Source organism: Chiroxiphia lanceolata, chromosome 16 (genome assembly GCF_009829145.1).
Source record: "Chiroxiphia lanceolata isolate bChiLan1 chromosome 16, bChiLan1.pri, whole genome shotgun sequence".
Taxonomy (NCBI): domain Eukaryota; kingdom Metazoa; phylum Chordata; class Aves; order Passeriformes; family Pipridae; genus Chiroxiphia; species Chiroxiphia lanceolata.
This window is the reverse complement of record NC_045652.1, coordinates 13,395,367-13,407,908: the sequence shown is the minus strand read 5'-3', so window position 1 is coordinate 13,407,908 and position 12,542 is coordinate 13,395,367. Positions and strand designations below refer to the sequence as shown.

At 45.4% G+C, this 12,542-nt stretch overlaps 1 protein-coding gene across 11 annotated transcripts in view; it reads left to right on the top strand.

The window, feature by feature from the left end:
* RNF216 (ring finger protein 216) overlaps positions 1-12,542 on the top strand; it is a 78,091-nt gene that overhangs the window by 21,932 nt on the left and 43,617 nt on the right. For all 11 annotated transcript variants that reach the window (XM_032703877.1, XM_032703874.1, XM_032703869.1 and 8 more), the window contains 8 exons: positions 1,232-1,334; positions 2,203-2,367; positions 3,351-3,465; positions 3,753-3,892; positions 4,810-4,860; positions 5,817-5,954; positions 7,211-7,359; positions 7,806-7,884. In XM_032703877.1, the coding sequence (XP_032559768.1) occupies positions 1,232-1,334; positions 2,203-2,367; positions 3,351-3,465; positions 3,753-3,892; positions 4,810-4,860; positions 5,817-5,954; positions 7,211-7,359; positions 7,806-7,884 (940 nt within the window). The remainder of the gene's footprint in view (positions 1-1,231; positions 1,335-2,202; positions 2,368-3,350; positions 3,466-3,752; positions 3,893-4,809; positions 4,861-5,816; positions 5,955-7,210; positions 7,360-7,805; positions 7,885-12,542) is intronic.

The window sequence follows — 12,542 nt, the reverse complement described above, 5'->3', positions numbered from 1 at the left end:
TTAAGCAAAAAGAAATGCCCCTGCTTTGAATGTGAAAGCAGAGCTAAAGTAATCGTGCCTTGATAGTGGGTTAATGCTTCCAGCCAGTTCAGATTTCTTAATTAGGGCCTGATTTCTGACATCAGGAATGTAAATTAGCTGCAATTATGTCTTTGCTGCAGCCTAGCACCTTCTCATTCCAATAGTTTTACAAATGTTAATTGCTTGTCCTGGCTCCTTTCAGAGGGATCCTGTTCTACAGCTGGGGAAACTGAGGAACAGCTTCTGTTACTTGACCCAGCCAGCACAGCTGGTTGGTGAGGGCTGAGAACAAGCTGTGAGAGTCTGATTGAGCCCGACAGCCTGCAGCAGGCTGCCCTTTCAGAAGGGCTGCTGGGGTGTTTGTGGTCTCCAGCAATTGCATATTTGGAAACCGCTTGCTGAGTCTTTTCTAAGCTAAAATAGTAATTTAAACTACATTTACCTGACAGTCATAACTATTTGTGATAGGACCTCAGGTATGCTGCATTTACAGGCTATTATGCAATTTTTGTCAGCAATTTTAGTGATTATTTTCTAAGTGTTGTTCTCACCAGACCAGTTTCTACTGGAATTTGGATAACGCTGGTGTAATTTCAAGCTTTATTACAATGAAACCTGTATTCAGAGTGTGTATTGCATGCACACATAGTTTAAACATGTTTTTGTCACTGCTTTATTTGTAGAATCACAGAATGGTTTGAGTTGGAAAGGATCTTAAAGATCACCTGATTCCAGCACCCTTCCACGGGCAGGGACACCTTCCACAGGCAGGGACACCTTCCACTAGACCAGGTTGCTCTGGTTGCTTTAATGTGATGGTAGATTGAGAATGGAGGCTTTAATTCAAATTTGAATCTGTAATATTTTGTTCAGGAAGACCTCAACCTTTCACAGGTTTTGTAGGGATTTTTAGGCTGTTTTTTCCATAGATGATTAATAGCTTACCCATACAAGCTTCATGTATGTAAATTTACTTGTTGAAAGACAAGATCTATTTGCTTTTCCTTCTGCAGCCACACAGCTGATCATTTTTTACTAAATTCTCAGTCATTTACTTGAAGTTTACTCAAATCTAGGACCTCCCTTGATCCTTCCAGAGCAGACTGTGACTTGCCTGTGTAGCCTCATAATTACAGGATACTAAAAATTGGACAAATGAGAAATGAACCTGAGCTCCCCAACCCTGAAGTAACTATATTTATCTTTTCAGACTTTGTAACTTTCTTCTGGAAAATCCAGATTACCCAAAGAAGGAAGGCAGAGTGGTTTTGAATCCCAGCAGCAGCCTGCTTGCCAGCCAAGATGAGACAAAGGCAAGTGAGAGTATCCTCATCCCCAGTGTGCCTCTGGGCCAGTCTGTTCAGCCTGAGTGGACCTTGGGATGTCTGGTTTGATTAGTGTGTGTTTGCAGAGTGCTTGACTGAGCTGTGCTTTCACAGGAGGCCCCTGGGCATGTTTAAGACGGTGTTAAATAGCAATAGTTAGTTGCTTGCAAGACGATTTCCAAGACTTTGCTGTTTTGCTGTGGCATAGCTGCAGTGTCTGCTCCTTTGCCTCCAGCGAGCCCCTCTGCCCTGCCTGTCACTGCCCCGTCTGAAGTGTTCATTTTGATAACTGAGACAAGAATTCCACAGTCGTTCTCCCATGAAGTAGCCTCGGCCCTCAGGTCTCTCTTGTGAGGCCTTTAGGCATTGCCTTTTGGTCTGTCAACTGCAAATCTCCCTACAGCTGCTTGATTTGACTTGTTTTTAAAAGTCCATTTGACAAAAAAATTCTCTGAGCTTTGAGTATGTTGAAGTAGCTCTCTGTAGCCTGAGAGAGAAACGTTGGATACCTCTTTCTACTCTTGGAAGCATCTCTCGACCTCGAGCCAAATAAAGCTTCACCCTTTATAGTAACCTAAATATTTCCTCTCCTTGCTGTCTCATGGAGCAACACACAATGGTTTAAAACTATATTTTACCTTGTGCAGGTCACCTACACAGATGCATAGACCAATAGGCTGCACACCTATGCCATGCTCTGGTTATATAGGTGATTGTTACATAGGTGCTCAGAACTGGGTGCCACGTAACCTGAATTTTGGGTGGTCTTGCAGAAGGTCCTGATCACTGAAAGAGCGATTTGGGGTGTTCTTGTGTGTGTTTATAGCAGCCTTTTAATCTCTCATTTTGTCCTTAGGTGCCTAAAGTGGACTACTTTGACTTTTCCAAACTTGCCCCCCTTGACCAGCGGTGCTTTATCCAGGCAGCTGACCTGCTCATGGCAGACTTCAAAATGCTGAGCAGCCAGGACATCAAGTGGGCACTGCACGAGCTCAAGGGACACTATGCAATCACACGAAAGGTTCTCCAGCTCAAGTCTGTTTTCCTTCCTAGGCTTACCTCCCATGTCTGCAGAGAGCACTGAGACATCTTTTGCCTTACTGTACCATCTGCTAGTGTGTGATTATGGGTTTTATAATAATCTTCCTTTCCTTTTAAGAAGTTTTAATCCATTTAGTAGAGATTTTTGAAATTTATTGGCCAGACAGAATGCTGCAGGAAGTTTTTACTTTCTCTAATGGGAGAGCTGGGGAAACACTGTCTAGCTGATGGTGGTTGATGCATTAAACTGGGAAGTGTTCCCCTACGGTTGCTGCTGAAGTGCAGTATAATTGCCAATAAAACCCAGACATTTAGCTAAATCTTCAAACATTTAACTGCTGCTGTTAGTTAACTGACTGCATGTAATTGAAAAGAAGCCCAAGCCTCAATGTCCTGTTTCTTCTTATTATGACTTGTGGAATGAGTCCTGTATTCCACATAAGAGCTTTACTGTAATGGAGATGCAAAGACACTTGTTTTAAGTATCAACAAACTGAATGCAGGGTGGCTTCAGGCTTTTTACTTGGATCTGCTCCTCTGATACACTCCCCTTGCTTGAGCTTCTTTCTCTACTATTCTGTGACTTAACTAAAACAAAAGCTTCTTGTCTCTTCACTTGATTGATTGAGGACTGAGTATTTTTAACCTCAGTTTTTTAAACAAAAAAACCAAACCCAGCCACAAAAAACTCCAAAACAACTCTGTTTAATACTGCACTGTGATGCAAGTTATTAGATGAGGTGTTACGAAGTACCATTCAACTAGTTTGTTTTTATGGAATGATTACTTTATGAGTATATAACAAGGTGAGCAAAGGAAGGATGTAAAATTGCCTCTGTATTGGGTGTTTGGCTTTTTAGTTTTGGATCAGTCCTATGCCAATGTTTGTACTGTGCTTCAGCTTGAAGTATGTGCTTTTGCTTTCTTCAGGCACAGGATTTAAGTCTGTCTGTTGTTTTCTAGGCCTTTTCAGATGCTATCAAAAAATGGCAGGAGCTGTCTCCCGAAACCAGTGGGAAACGAAAAAGGAGGAAAGAAATGAATCAGTATTCATATATAGACTTCAAATTTGAGCAAGGTAAATGCCAAGCTGCGTGTGTTGTGTTCTCTGTGTTGTTACTGTGAACAGAACAGGCTTGCAGCACAAAGCAGTGTTCTTAAAAAGGGGATGTGGTCCCAAAACAGCTGAGTTTCTGTCACTGCCTGGTATCTGTTTTGGAGATCCTCTTCATTAGTGCCTCTGCTTGGTACAGTGCTGTTTGAGATGCTGAAGTTACACAGCTGGTGGCAGGTGGAGGACAAAGGGTTTAAGCTTTGTTCTGGCTGCTCCATTCCCATTTCATTGTGCCTTTAACTCTGCTTCAGGGGATGTGAAAATTGAGAAGCGCATGTTCTTCCTGGAGAATAAGAGACGGCACTGGAGGTCCTATGACAAGCTCTCTCTTCTCCCACCGGTGCTGCTGGAGCAGGAATTCTATGAGCAGAAAGTGAAAGAGATGGCAGAGGTGAGTGATAGGAGCTGCTTTGATCTTCTGGTGCAAACAACTTCAACAACTGTCAAGGTTTTGGCCCTAAATGTGAAAATCTGTCTCTTACAGAAATTCAAACACTGAACCAAATATTGAATAACTATGTTTGCCCCTTCCCTACCTGTTAACACATATGTCTCTTCCCAAGTAACTCAATTTTGAAGGAAAGAAGCCAAGCACAGAGTTTCATATTTACTTAAATGTGCAGCTGCTACTTGTGCAAACACCATTCTGGGGCTTTTTTTTTTTTTGCTGCAAAGTGGTAAAAACTCTACTAACTAATTCTTTCCTCTAACTGTTAGGAGGCTTCTCTGCTGCTTTAGGGCTTGTAATTGCAGCTCAGTGATGGTGGTGAGTAATGACCAGGCCCAAGGCAGGCTGTCCACTCACTCTCCCTTCCACAAGTTGGCAGTCCTTTGGCTCCAGAATGGCTTGTCCTGTGCTGAGAACTGCAACACCCTCTCGTGTGTTGTCTTCCCCTCATAGGCTGAGGAAGGACTGAATTCACAGCTCTGCACCCACAGTCCTCTCTAAAGCAGCTCCCTAAAGATCCTTGTCTCCTAGGCAGATGGATAGTGTCTCCTTTGAAACACAAAGCTCATGTTCTCTGGAGAGGCCCGTTGGGTGAGATCATCTCTGCCCGTGGAAACCTGAACCAGCAGCCCTCCATAATATAGAATTTAGTTCTTTGTTCTTGCTGCCTTTGCTTCTCCCATCTGTTTTAGCTGAATCATAAATAGCTTAATGGATTGGAGGGCTGGGCTGAGTGATGTTATAAGCAGACAGCGAGCCTTTTATGGTGGTTTGCAAGTCCTGAGATAATGTAAATGAGTGTAGAGTTTGGAAAATTACTTTATCTGTTCTGTAAATACAGATGCACGTCTCTCTTACAGCATGCAGACTTCCTCCTGGCTCTGCAGATGAATGAGGAGCAGTATCAGAAGGTCAGTATCTATAATGTGATCTGTTGAGTTCACCTTATGCATAGACACTGTTTTGCAATTCTCACTTCACAGATTCTTTTGGCTTCTAGAATGGAGCTTTTCTGAAGCTGTATTTGCACTGTGCTGCTCTTGCTGAGCTGGCAAGACCTGTGTAGTGTGTTGTTGGCTGGCTTTTAGGAAAGGTAGACAAGAGCTGAGGCCAGCAAGACAGTATTGATGCACATAATGATCTGTAGTAATTCAGCTTGTATCTTCACTGCTCAGAACAAACATTGCAATAGAATAGCACCAGGTTGGCTCTTGCTCCCACCATTATGGCTGTTTAAAAGAGATCCACTGCTGTTGGAGCTCGGCCAGTGGGAAGACCTTCCTCACTTGCAGAAAAAATTCTTTAAAAACGTGAAAATCAGGTCTTTCACTTCAAGAAAATTTAGAGAACACTGCAGCAGCTGTGAGTTACCTTTTTGGTCACAGTGCCCATTTCTCTTCAAACTTTGGAGAACTTTTTAGCAGTGGCAAGCTTTTCCACCCCTGCAGTGAAGAGGCCAAGACAAGGTCTCTCCAGGCAGATGGTAAATGTTCCTTTAGAGAGTAACAGATCTGAGTCTGGGTTTTCCCATGACTGGTGTACACTCTGCTGCTTCCCTGCGACTGCAGCTTCCCAAACCCAAGATGCTTCTCTGCCTGTGGGCTAAGAATTATTAATTACCACGTGTTCTGTAGCTTTTTGGAACCTGTCAAGCAGGACAAGTACCTATTAAGTGACTTAAAACTGAGTTTCTGGTTGTGCTTAGGGAATTTTGACCACCAAACAGAGGATCTCTGACGGAACAGTGTATATCTGTTGCTGGTTTTTAGGATTAATGCTGGCATTGTTTATGGCTTGCAGTTGTGTGTGTGTGTTGCTATAGCTATGGATGTTTTGATGCTGATGCTGATTCCTCTGGTGGCTGCAGGACGGGCAGATGATCGAGTGCCGCTGCTGCTACGGGGAGTTTGCCTTCGAAGAGCTGACTCAGTGTGCGGACGGTCACTTGTTCTGCAAGGAGTGCCTAATTAAATATGCTCAGGAGGCAGTTTTTGGCTCTGGGAAGGTAAGAATTTCACAACTGAACAAGGGGAAGATGGATAGATTGCTGTTGGGAGATGACAGTGTGCTGTTTGTTTCATGTTGTTGCTTAAAACAGATGTGCTTCCCAGGAAATATTTGAATGGAATGGTCTCCTGAAATCCAAGTCAGTCTCACCATCACGCGAAGCCAACAACTTCACAACAAGATCTTTGCTCAGGATTTCAGTGTTACTAACCTCCATTTTTTGTGCTCTGTACTTAGCAACTTGATTATTAGGAAAACTTTCTGCAACGTTCATAGTAACAGCAATAACTTGTCTGGGTTTTATTTTTTACTTAATAAACCAGCGGTATGTGCACAGAGAACACTTATCTCTCTCTTACTTGGCTGGTCTCCTCCTAGCTGAGTGTTTATCCTTCATAATATCGATGTGATCCGAACTTAATTTGGGGGTTGGTTCCTCTATGGTACTACTAACCTTCTTAGCCTCTGATTTAGGTAGCAATTATCCTGGTACTTAGCTGAGCTATAAACAAGTCATTAGCCTGCGCTGAGGTAAATGTGCTCCTTTGCCTCAGGATATGATGCTCAAACTGTGGGATGCTGTTGTGCTCTGGGATCTGTTTCATGTAAATGTATAAACTGGCAGCTGTATTTTATATGACTTAATTGAAATGAATGCACCATGCTGCTCGTGAGCAGAGTGCTGGTTCTCAGCAGAGAATGTACAATAATAATGGGCCAAGATGTGGTCACAGTGGATTTGGAGTGAGCTGTGATCCCAGCTGTCAACAGCATCTTCATGCCCAGTGTTTGTTTGAGGCCTGGTTTGTTTAACTAGTCTTGTTCTTTCTGTAGTGAACCCATTCTCTGGCAGTCATCTTGGGTAGATTTAGATTAGGTATTGGGGAAAAAAACTGGGGAGAAATCCTTCCCTGTGAGGGTGGTGAGGCCCTGGCACAGGTTGCCCAGAGAAGCTGTAGCTGCCTCATCCCTAGAAGTGTTCAAGGCCAGGTTGGATGGAACTTGGAGCAACCTGGGATAGTGGGAGTTCTTCCTGCCCAGGGCAGGAGGGTTGAAACTGGTTGATTTTTTTTTTTTTTTTTTTTTTTTTTTTTTTAAGGTCCTTCCCAACCCAAACCATTCTGGGCTCTGCTGACTTAAACTCTTATTCTCTCTGAGCAAGGCTCTGCACTGTTTTATTTGGTAATGTTCTGGGTACTGAGTTTTGCTTTTTGATTGTATCATACTGAACCTGAGTTCTCTTTCCAACCCCAGTCAGAGCTCAGCTGCATGGAAGGCAGTTGCACATGTTCCTTCCCCACCAGTGAGCTGGAGAAAGTGCTTCCAGAGAACATCCTCTGTAAATACTATGAGAGGAAAGCTGAGGAGGAGGTGGCTGCTGCCTGTGCAGATGAGCTTGTCAGGTGAGTGTCCTGCAGAGGATACTGCACTTACTGCTGTAGAAAATTGTTCCCTGAAACTCTAAATGCATGCTGACTCTGAGATAGGCAGCTTTCAAATAGCTGGATTATAAATTCAGGCTTCTGCCTTCGCAGGTCTGTTTTTATTCTGCCTTTGACCAGGAGCAGATTAAAATTCAATAGACTTGTCTCCCCCAAGACTTGCTTGCCAGCTCTGTGCTGATCCTCTAAATTACACGGTCAAAAGCAGTGCTGAGCATATAATATTTTGATTGCAAACAGGGAAGTGATCGAAGAAATATGAGCAAAAAGGCAGCAGTCAGCACATCCTGGCGACAGGCGCTGGGTTGGCAGCCTTAGTAACTTCCACACAGCTATTTGACTAAATCTGCTTTCAGCAAAGCTATGTTTGGCACTCTGCATTAATGGCATCTTATTTTGGGCTGCAGGTGTCCCTTCTGTAACTTCCCAGCTTTACTGGACAACGATGTGAAGCGGTTCAGCTGCCCTAATCCCCGCTGCAGAAAGGTAATTGGGGGATATTTGCCATTTGGTCTTTTCTGGAGTGTTGGGCAGGAGAGCTGGGAGGACAACTCACACTTCCTAGCAGCAGGTGAATGAATATCTCACGTGGCTCCACAGGGCAGCAGCCAAAGCATTTGCTGGATCCTACTGATACTCCCTAAGTGTGTGGCTGAACAGATGAATTTCAGGGTGCTGTTGATAAAGAGCAGGATTCCTGTCTTGTCTTGATAGATGTTGGCTAAAAAAGCTAATGGATGGTGCAGATTGTTGTCTTGCTATATAGAAGGGGTTTAGGTGAACAAGGAACTGGGCGTTTAAAAGTCAAAACCAAATTGTAATAAAACTTAATGGAGAATGAGCTGAAATAGCCTTACATGCAATCCTTGAGCGAATTAGAATCTGCATTTTTCTTTCATGTGGTTGCCTGAATAGAGATCCAGTTGGAAGTGACAAAAAAACTGACTGGAAGAGCTCGCTGAAATGTCAGCCATTCCAAGGGCACCAGATCTTTGTGCTCCTCTCAGTCTGCTAATGGCCCTAACAGGAGAATCATCAGGCCGAGTGGGGGGATGGAGTGAGGGAACACTTGCTGCTTCTGCACCATCTGTTCCGGGGAAAAACAGAAGCACAGAAATGTGTTCCCCAGTCTTATGAATGTGTGCGGGACCCTTCTTATGTGTCCAGTGAGCCAAGGCAGGGCAGGATCAGTGTTTGCCACTGAAGCTGCAAGGCCTCTTGTATCACTGTAGCCACAACAATGAATTTGATTTGGGGAACTGTCTGTCCCCCAGCAGAGATTTCTGCAAACCACTGAAATTCCTCCTGAGGGCTTTAACCCTGCACTTGTAGCTGCCTTAGCTTTGGGTTCTCACACTGAGGGGGTATCCCCGTTTGCCTGTATTGTCCGGAGAAGCTGAAGTTGCCAGCAGTGGACTTTGCATTCTGACATGAAAATTGAACTTGCTGTGGGGAGAAATCTGCTTATGAAAGATGCACAATTCCATTTTAAATCTCTAATCTCCAGACAGGTTTTGCTGACATCTACCCCTTGCATGTGGGAAGGGAATGTAGAGCTGATAGATTGTCCCAGTGTTGGAGCGAGGACGTTTGTTAGGCACTAGGTGGCAATGTTGATTCACGTTTAAATATCAATTTTTTTCTTACTGCTTTTGCAAAAACCGAATTGTTTTCAAAATGTACATGTCAGCACCACAGAACAGAATTTAGGCTTGAAAAACATGAACCCTTCAGTGTGCAAAACGAATTGAAGTTTTTTCCTTGAAATGTGTAATGCAGCAGAGTAGCTGTGGTAAGAGGGATCACTGCTGAAATGTTCCTTTCCTTCTGCTTTGCTGTTTCATTTCCTTCCCAGTGTACTGCCTGTTCCCCCCCTCCCTGGGGTTACAGCATTCCAGTGGGCTGGATTTCTGGTTTCCTGGACAGCTTGTGTTGATTCATTAGCTGAAAATCTGCTGAGTAGCTTTGTGCTCGTCTTAGGAAAAGTCTTTTAACGACTTTAGGATTTGAAGTCGAGGGTGAGGAATTTGGAGAGCAGGATGTGGTGTCTCACGGCATCAGCTGCAGTGGTGCTTCATGTTCCTGCTATCTCAGTCTCTCCAGAATGGAGAATTTCAGTTAATGCTCTTGCTTGCAGGAAACAGTTGCCCTCAGGGAGGAAAGGGCTAATCTAGGGAACTCCACAGAGGTTGGAGAGGATGCTTTGGCTTTGCTAGCAGCGCCTCTGGCAGACTCTGTGGTGGTGATGACTGATCCTGGAAGGAGTCCCTCTCTGCTTGGAAGGACTGCACTCACACAGCTGAACCTAAAGTGAGGGGAAGTGTGGAAAGGGGAAGGTCAAAATGTGCCTCTCCCGAAACCTCAGGGCTCTTCGAGGGTGGGGAGAGGAGGACCAGATGGTGGACCTGTTGTATTCCTGTGCTCTATCACCTGAGCCTTTGTCTTGCTTTGGGAGTTCATGTTGATACTCTCAGGCTTTCCTTCAAATCTTGCAGGGAGGTTGATTCATATTTGCGCCAGCTATGGATATGTTGTAAAGCAAGTGATGGGAAACAGCTGGAAGCTTTAATTTTGACTGTATATCTGTATGTGGGCTCCACAATAAGAGCTCTACACATACCCAAGTCACTGCTTATGCATCTCACCTGTAGTTCTAGTCATTTGAGCCTTGCAGGGACCAAAATGTGGCAAACTGTAACCTGGGCAAGGGGCAGAGCTGCCTGTGCCCTCTGAGTGCATGGGGAGCACGGGGATGAACTGGCACCATCTGCCAGGGCCACTCTGGCTCCAGCTGTGTGGCATTAAGTTTGGCTGCTAGCTAGGTGGCCGGGGCTTGAATCTTAATATCACAAACAGCAGGGTGGAGGAAAAGCTCAGGCAAGGAAAAATGTCGTGCAAACCACCCTTTCTGTGTGTGTGCAGTGTGAGCTGGTGCTGGGGCAGAGGCAGCTTTCACTCAGACCTCTCTGAGTGTGGAGATTTTGCTCCATAATGGGTTGCTGAGTGCACACAGAGCCGACCTTCCTGCTGACAGGAGTTTTTTCCAGCCTGCTTGGTCAACCTCCATCTTGGAGGGATCCCTGCATGGAAGCAGTGCTCAAATTTATCATCTTTCATGATGTACATTTCTCCTCCCAGCACTGCAGGGGAACCCAAAGCTGGTGACTCTGTAAAACGGGGAAAGGCACATGTTGCTCGTGGAGTTGTGCAGCACTGGGAAGCGAGCGTGCACTTTTGCACGGTGGGGGAAGTGCTGTTTCCCACCAGAAAAGGAAGCCCATCCTCTCTGCTCAGCCTCCCTCCTCCCAGGACCCCACACTGTTGAAGACAAGGCTTTTGTTCCCAGCTGCTGCTGCTGTCCCTGGCGCTGCGTTGTGGGAGAGGGAGATGGTTTCCCCTCTTTGCAGTCTCAGCACAAAGCACTGCAGGGCTTTCAGCCAGCAAGAGATGGGGAGGTGAAAGCTGCCGTTGCCATGGAAATAATGCATGCACGGAGCAGCAGAGGAGAGCTCGAAACCCCCAGCACTCATTGCATAGCCAGGTCACATTGCAGGGACTTGCATTTCCAAGGCTTTTCCTTAAAACACCTTTGCATAGCGTAGTATTTTTGTTACTTTATTGTACTGAGTTGTGTGTCTTGGTGCTGGCAGAGGGTGTAAGAGGTGATGGCTGCACGGTGTGGAATGGCACTGCTCTCAACCTGGGCAGCTGCCATTCCTGTGCAGGGCTCCTTAGTCCATCCTTAGTGGACTTTGGGGACTGCCTTTGCCTGCTGGGTGCCTGAACTGCCACACTGGACAAGTGAGCGTTGATGTGCCTGTGTTAGTTGGAGAAAATCTCTGCTCTTTCACCTTTTCATCTTCAGGTTAGGCTCTCTGGCCACAGCAATCCCTGTGTGCTTTAATTTGCAGCACTGAGACTTGGTATTTTAGGGGATGTCTTGTTAAGCTCCTAGAATGTCTCGGGATTGATTTTTGAGGTGCTGGCTGGGAACAAATGCACCCAGCTGCTTTTAACCTTCATTTTCTGTTGGAAGTGAGACAGGTTTAAACTTGTAGCGAGCTCTGCCTGGTGAGCTGTGCCTGAACACAGCTGCTCTTAGCAGGGCACCACTGCTGCTGTTAATGAGTGTAAGTCACACCAAATGCTTTGCAGAAGCTTTGGCCTGAGTGATCTTGCTGAAATAAATTGTTGCACGATCAAGAAGACCTCAAGTTACAGAAGGAGGTGAGGAGCATGCTGTGACACCCTGGTCTCTGTACCTGGTGTAGCAAGGTTCAGAGGTGGGTAACAAGGCAGCCCCACCTATGATCCAGTTAGAAGTGTTTTATAGGGTGCAGGGGGAAATGTTTGTGTAATCAAACCCCCAGCAGCAGGGGATGTGTTCAGGATGACACAGCTGTCCAAGGATGTCATCCAACACATGCCACAGGGCCCATTACTTCTGTGTTAAAGGCTGGGCTGCGCTGCCCAGAGCTGCCCTGCCTGACTCCAGATGTGCTGTGGGTTTAGGCTTAAACTATATCAAGATTTGTCGCTGGCAGGGTGTATATGCAACATGGAAAAAAAAATTGTTCTGGTTGGAGAAACTGAGCTTGTCCAAAATGCCTCAGAGTAGGATGTACATACGGAGAATTATTTAATTCTCCTTGTTTTGCAACATGTTTTCCCAGCTGTTGAAGTCTGCTGTCTCATTCAGCTTCCTGACAGCAGCACAAACATTTTGAGAGTCCCGTGGCCCCATCTCATTCTCTGTTCAGACATTCTTATTGCCGTTATCCGTATGTTTTTCCTTCAGCCTGTTTATTTGGATTTGATTGTTACTTGGAGCTTAGCCCTACAGCTGTAGTGGGGAGCAGAGCTGAAGGTGGCACTCGCTGTGGCAGGCCCCTCTAATACCCTTTTGGTGGCAATGACTTCACGGCCCAACGCCTGTGTTTAAATTCCCATCCTCTTGTGTCTTTGGGAATGCAGCTTAGGAGGATTTGTCGGGGCAAGGAAGAAAAGGAAATTCAGTGTGGAGAACCTTACTACATGTCTTGGTAGAATCACTGAATGGTTTGGGTTGGAAGGGACCGTAAAGACCCCACCATGGGCAGGGACACCTTCCCCTAGACCAGGTCACTTAGGGCCCTATCCAGCCT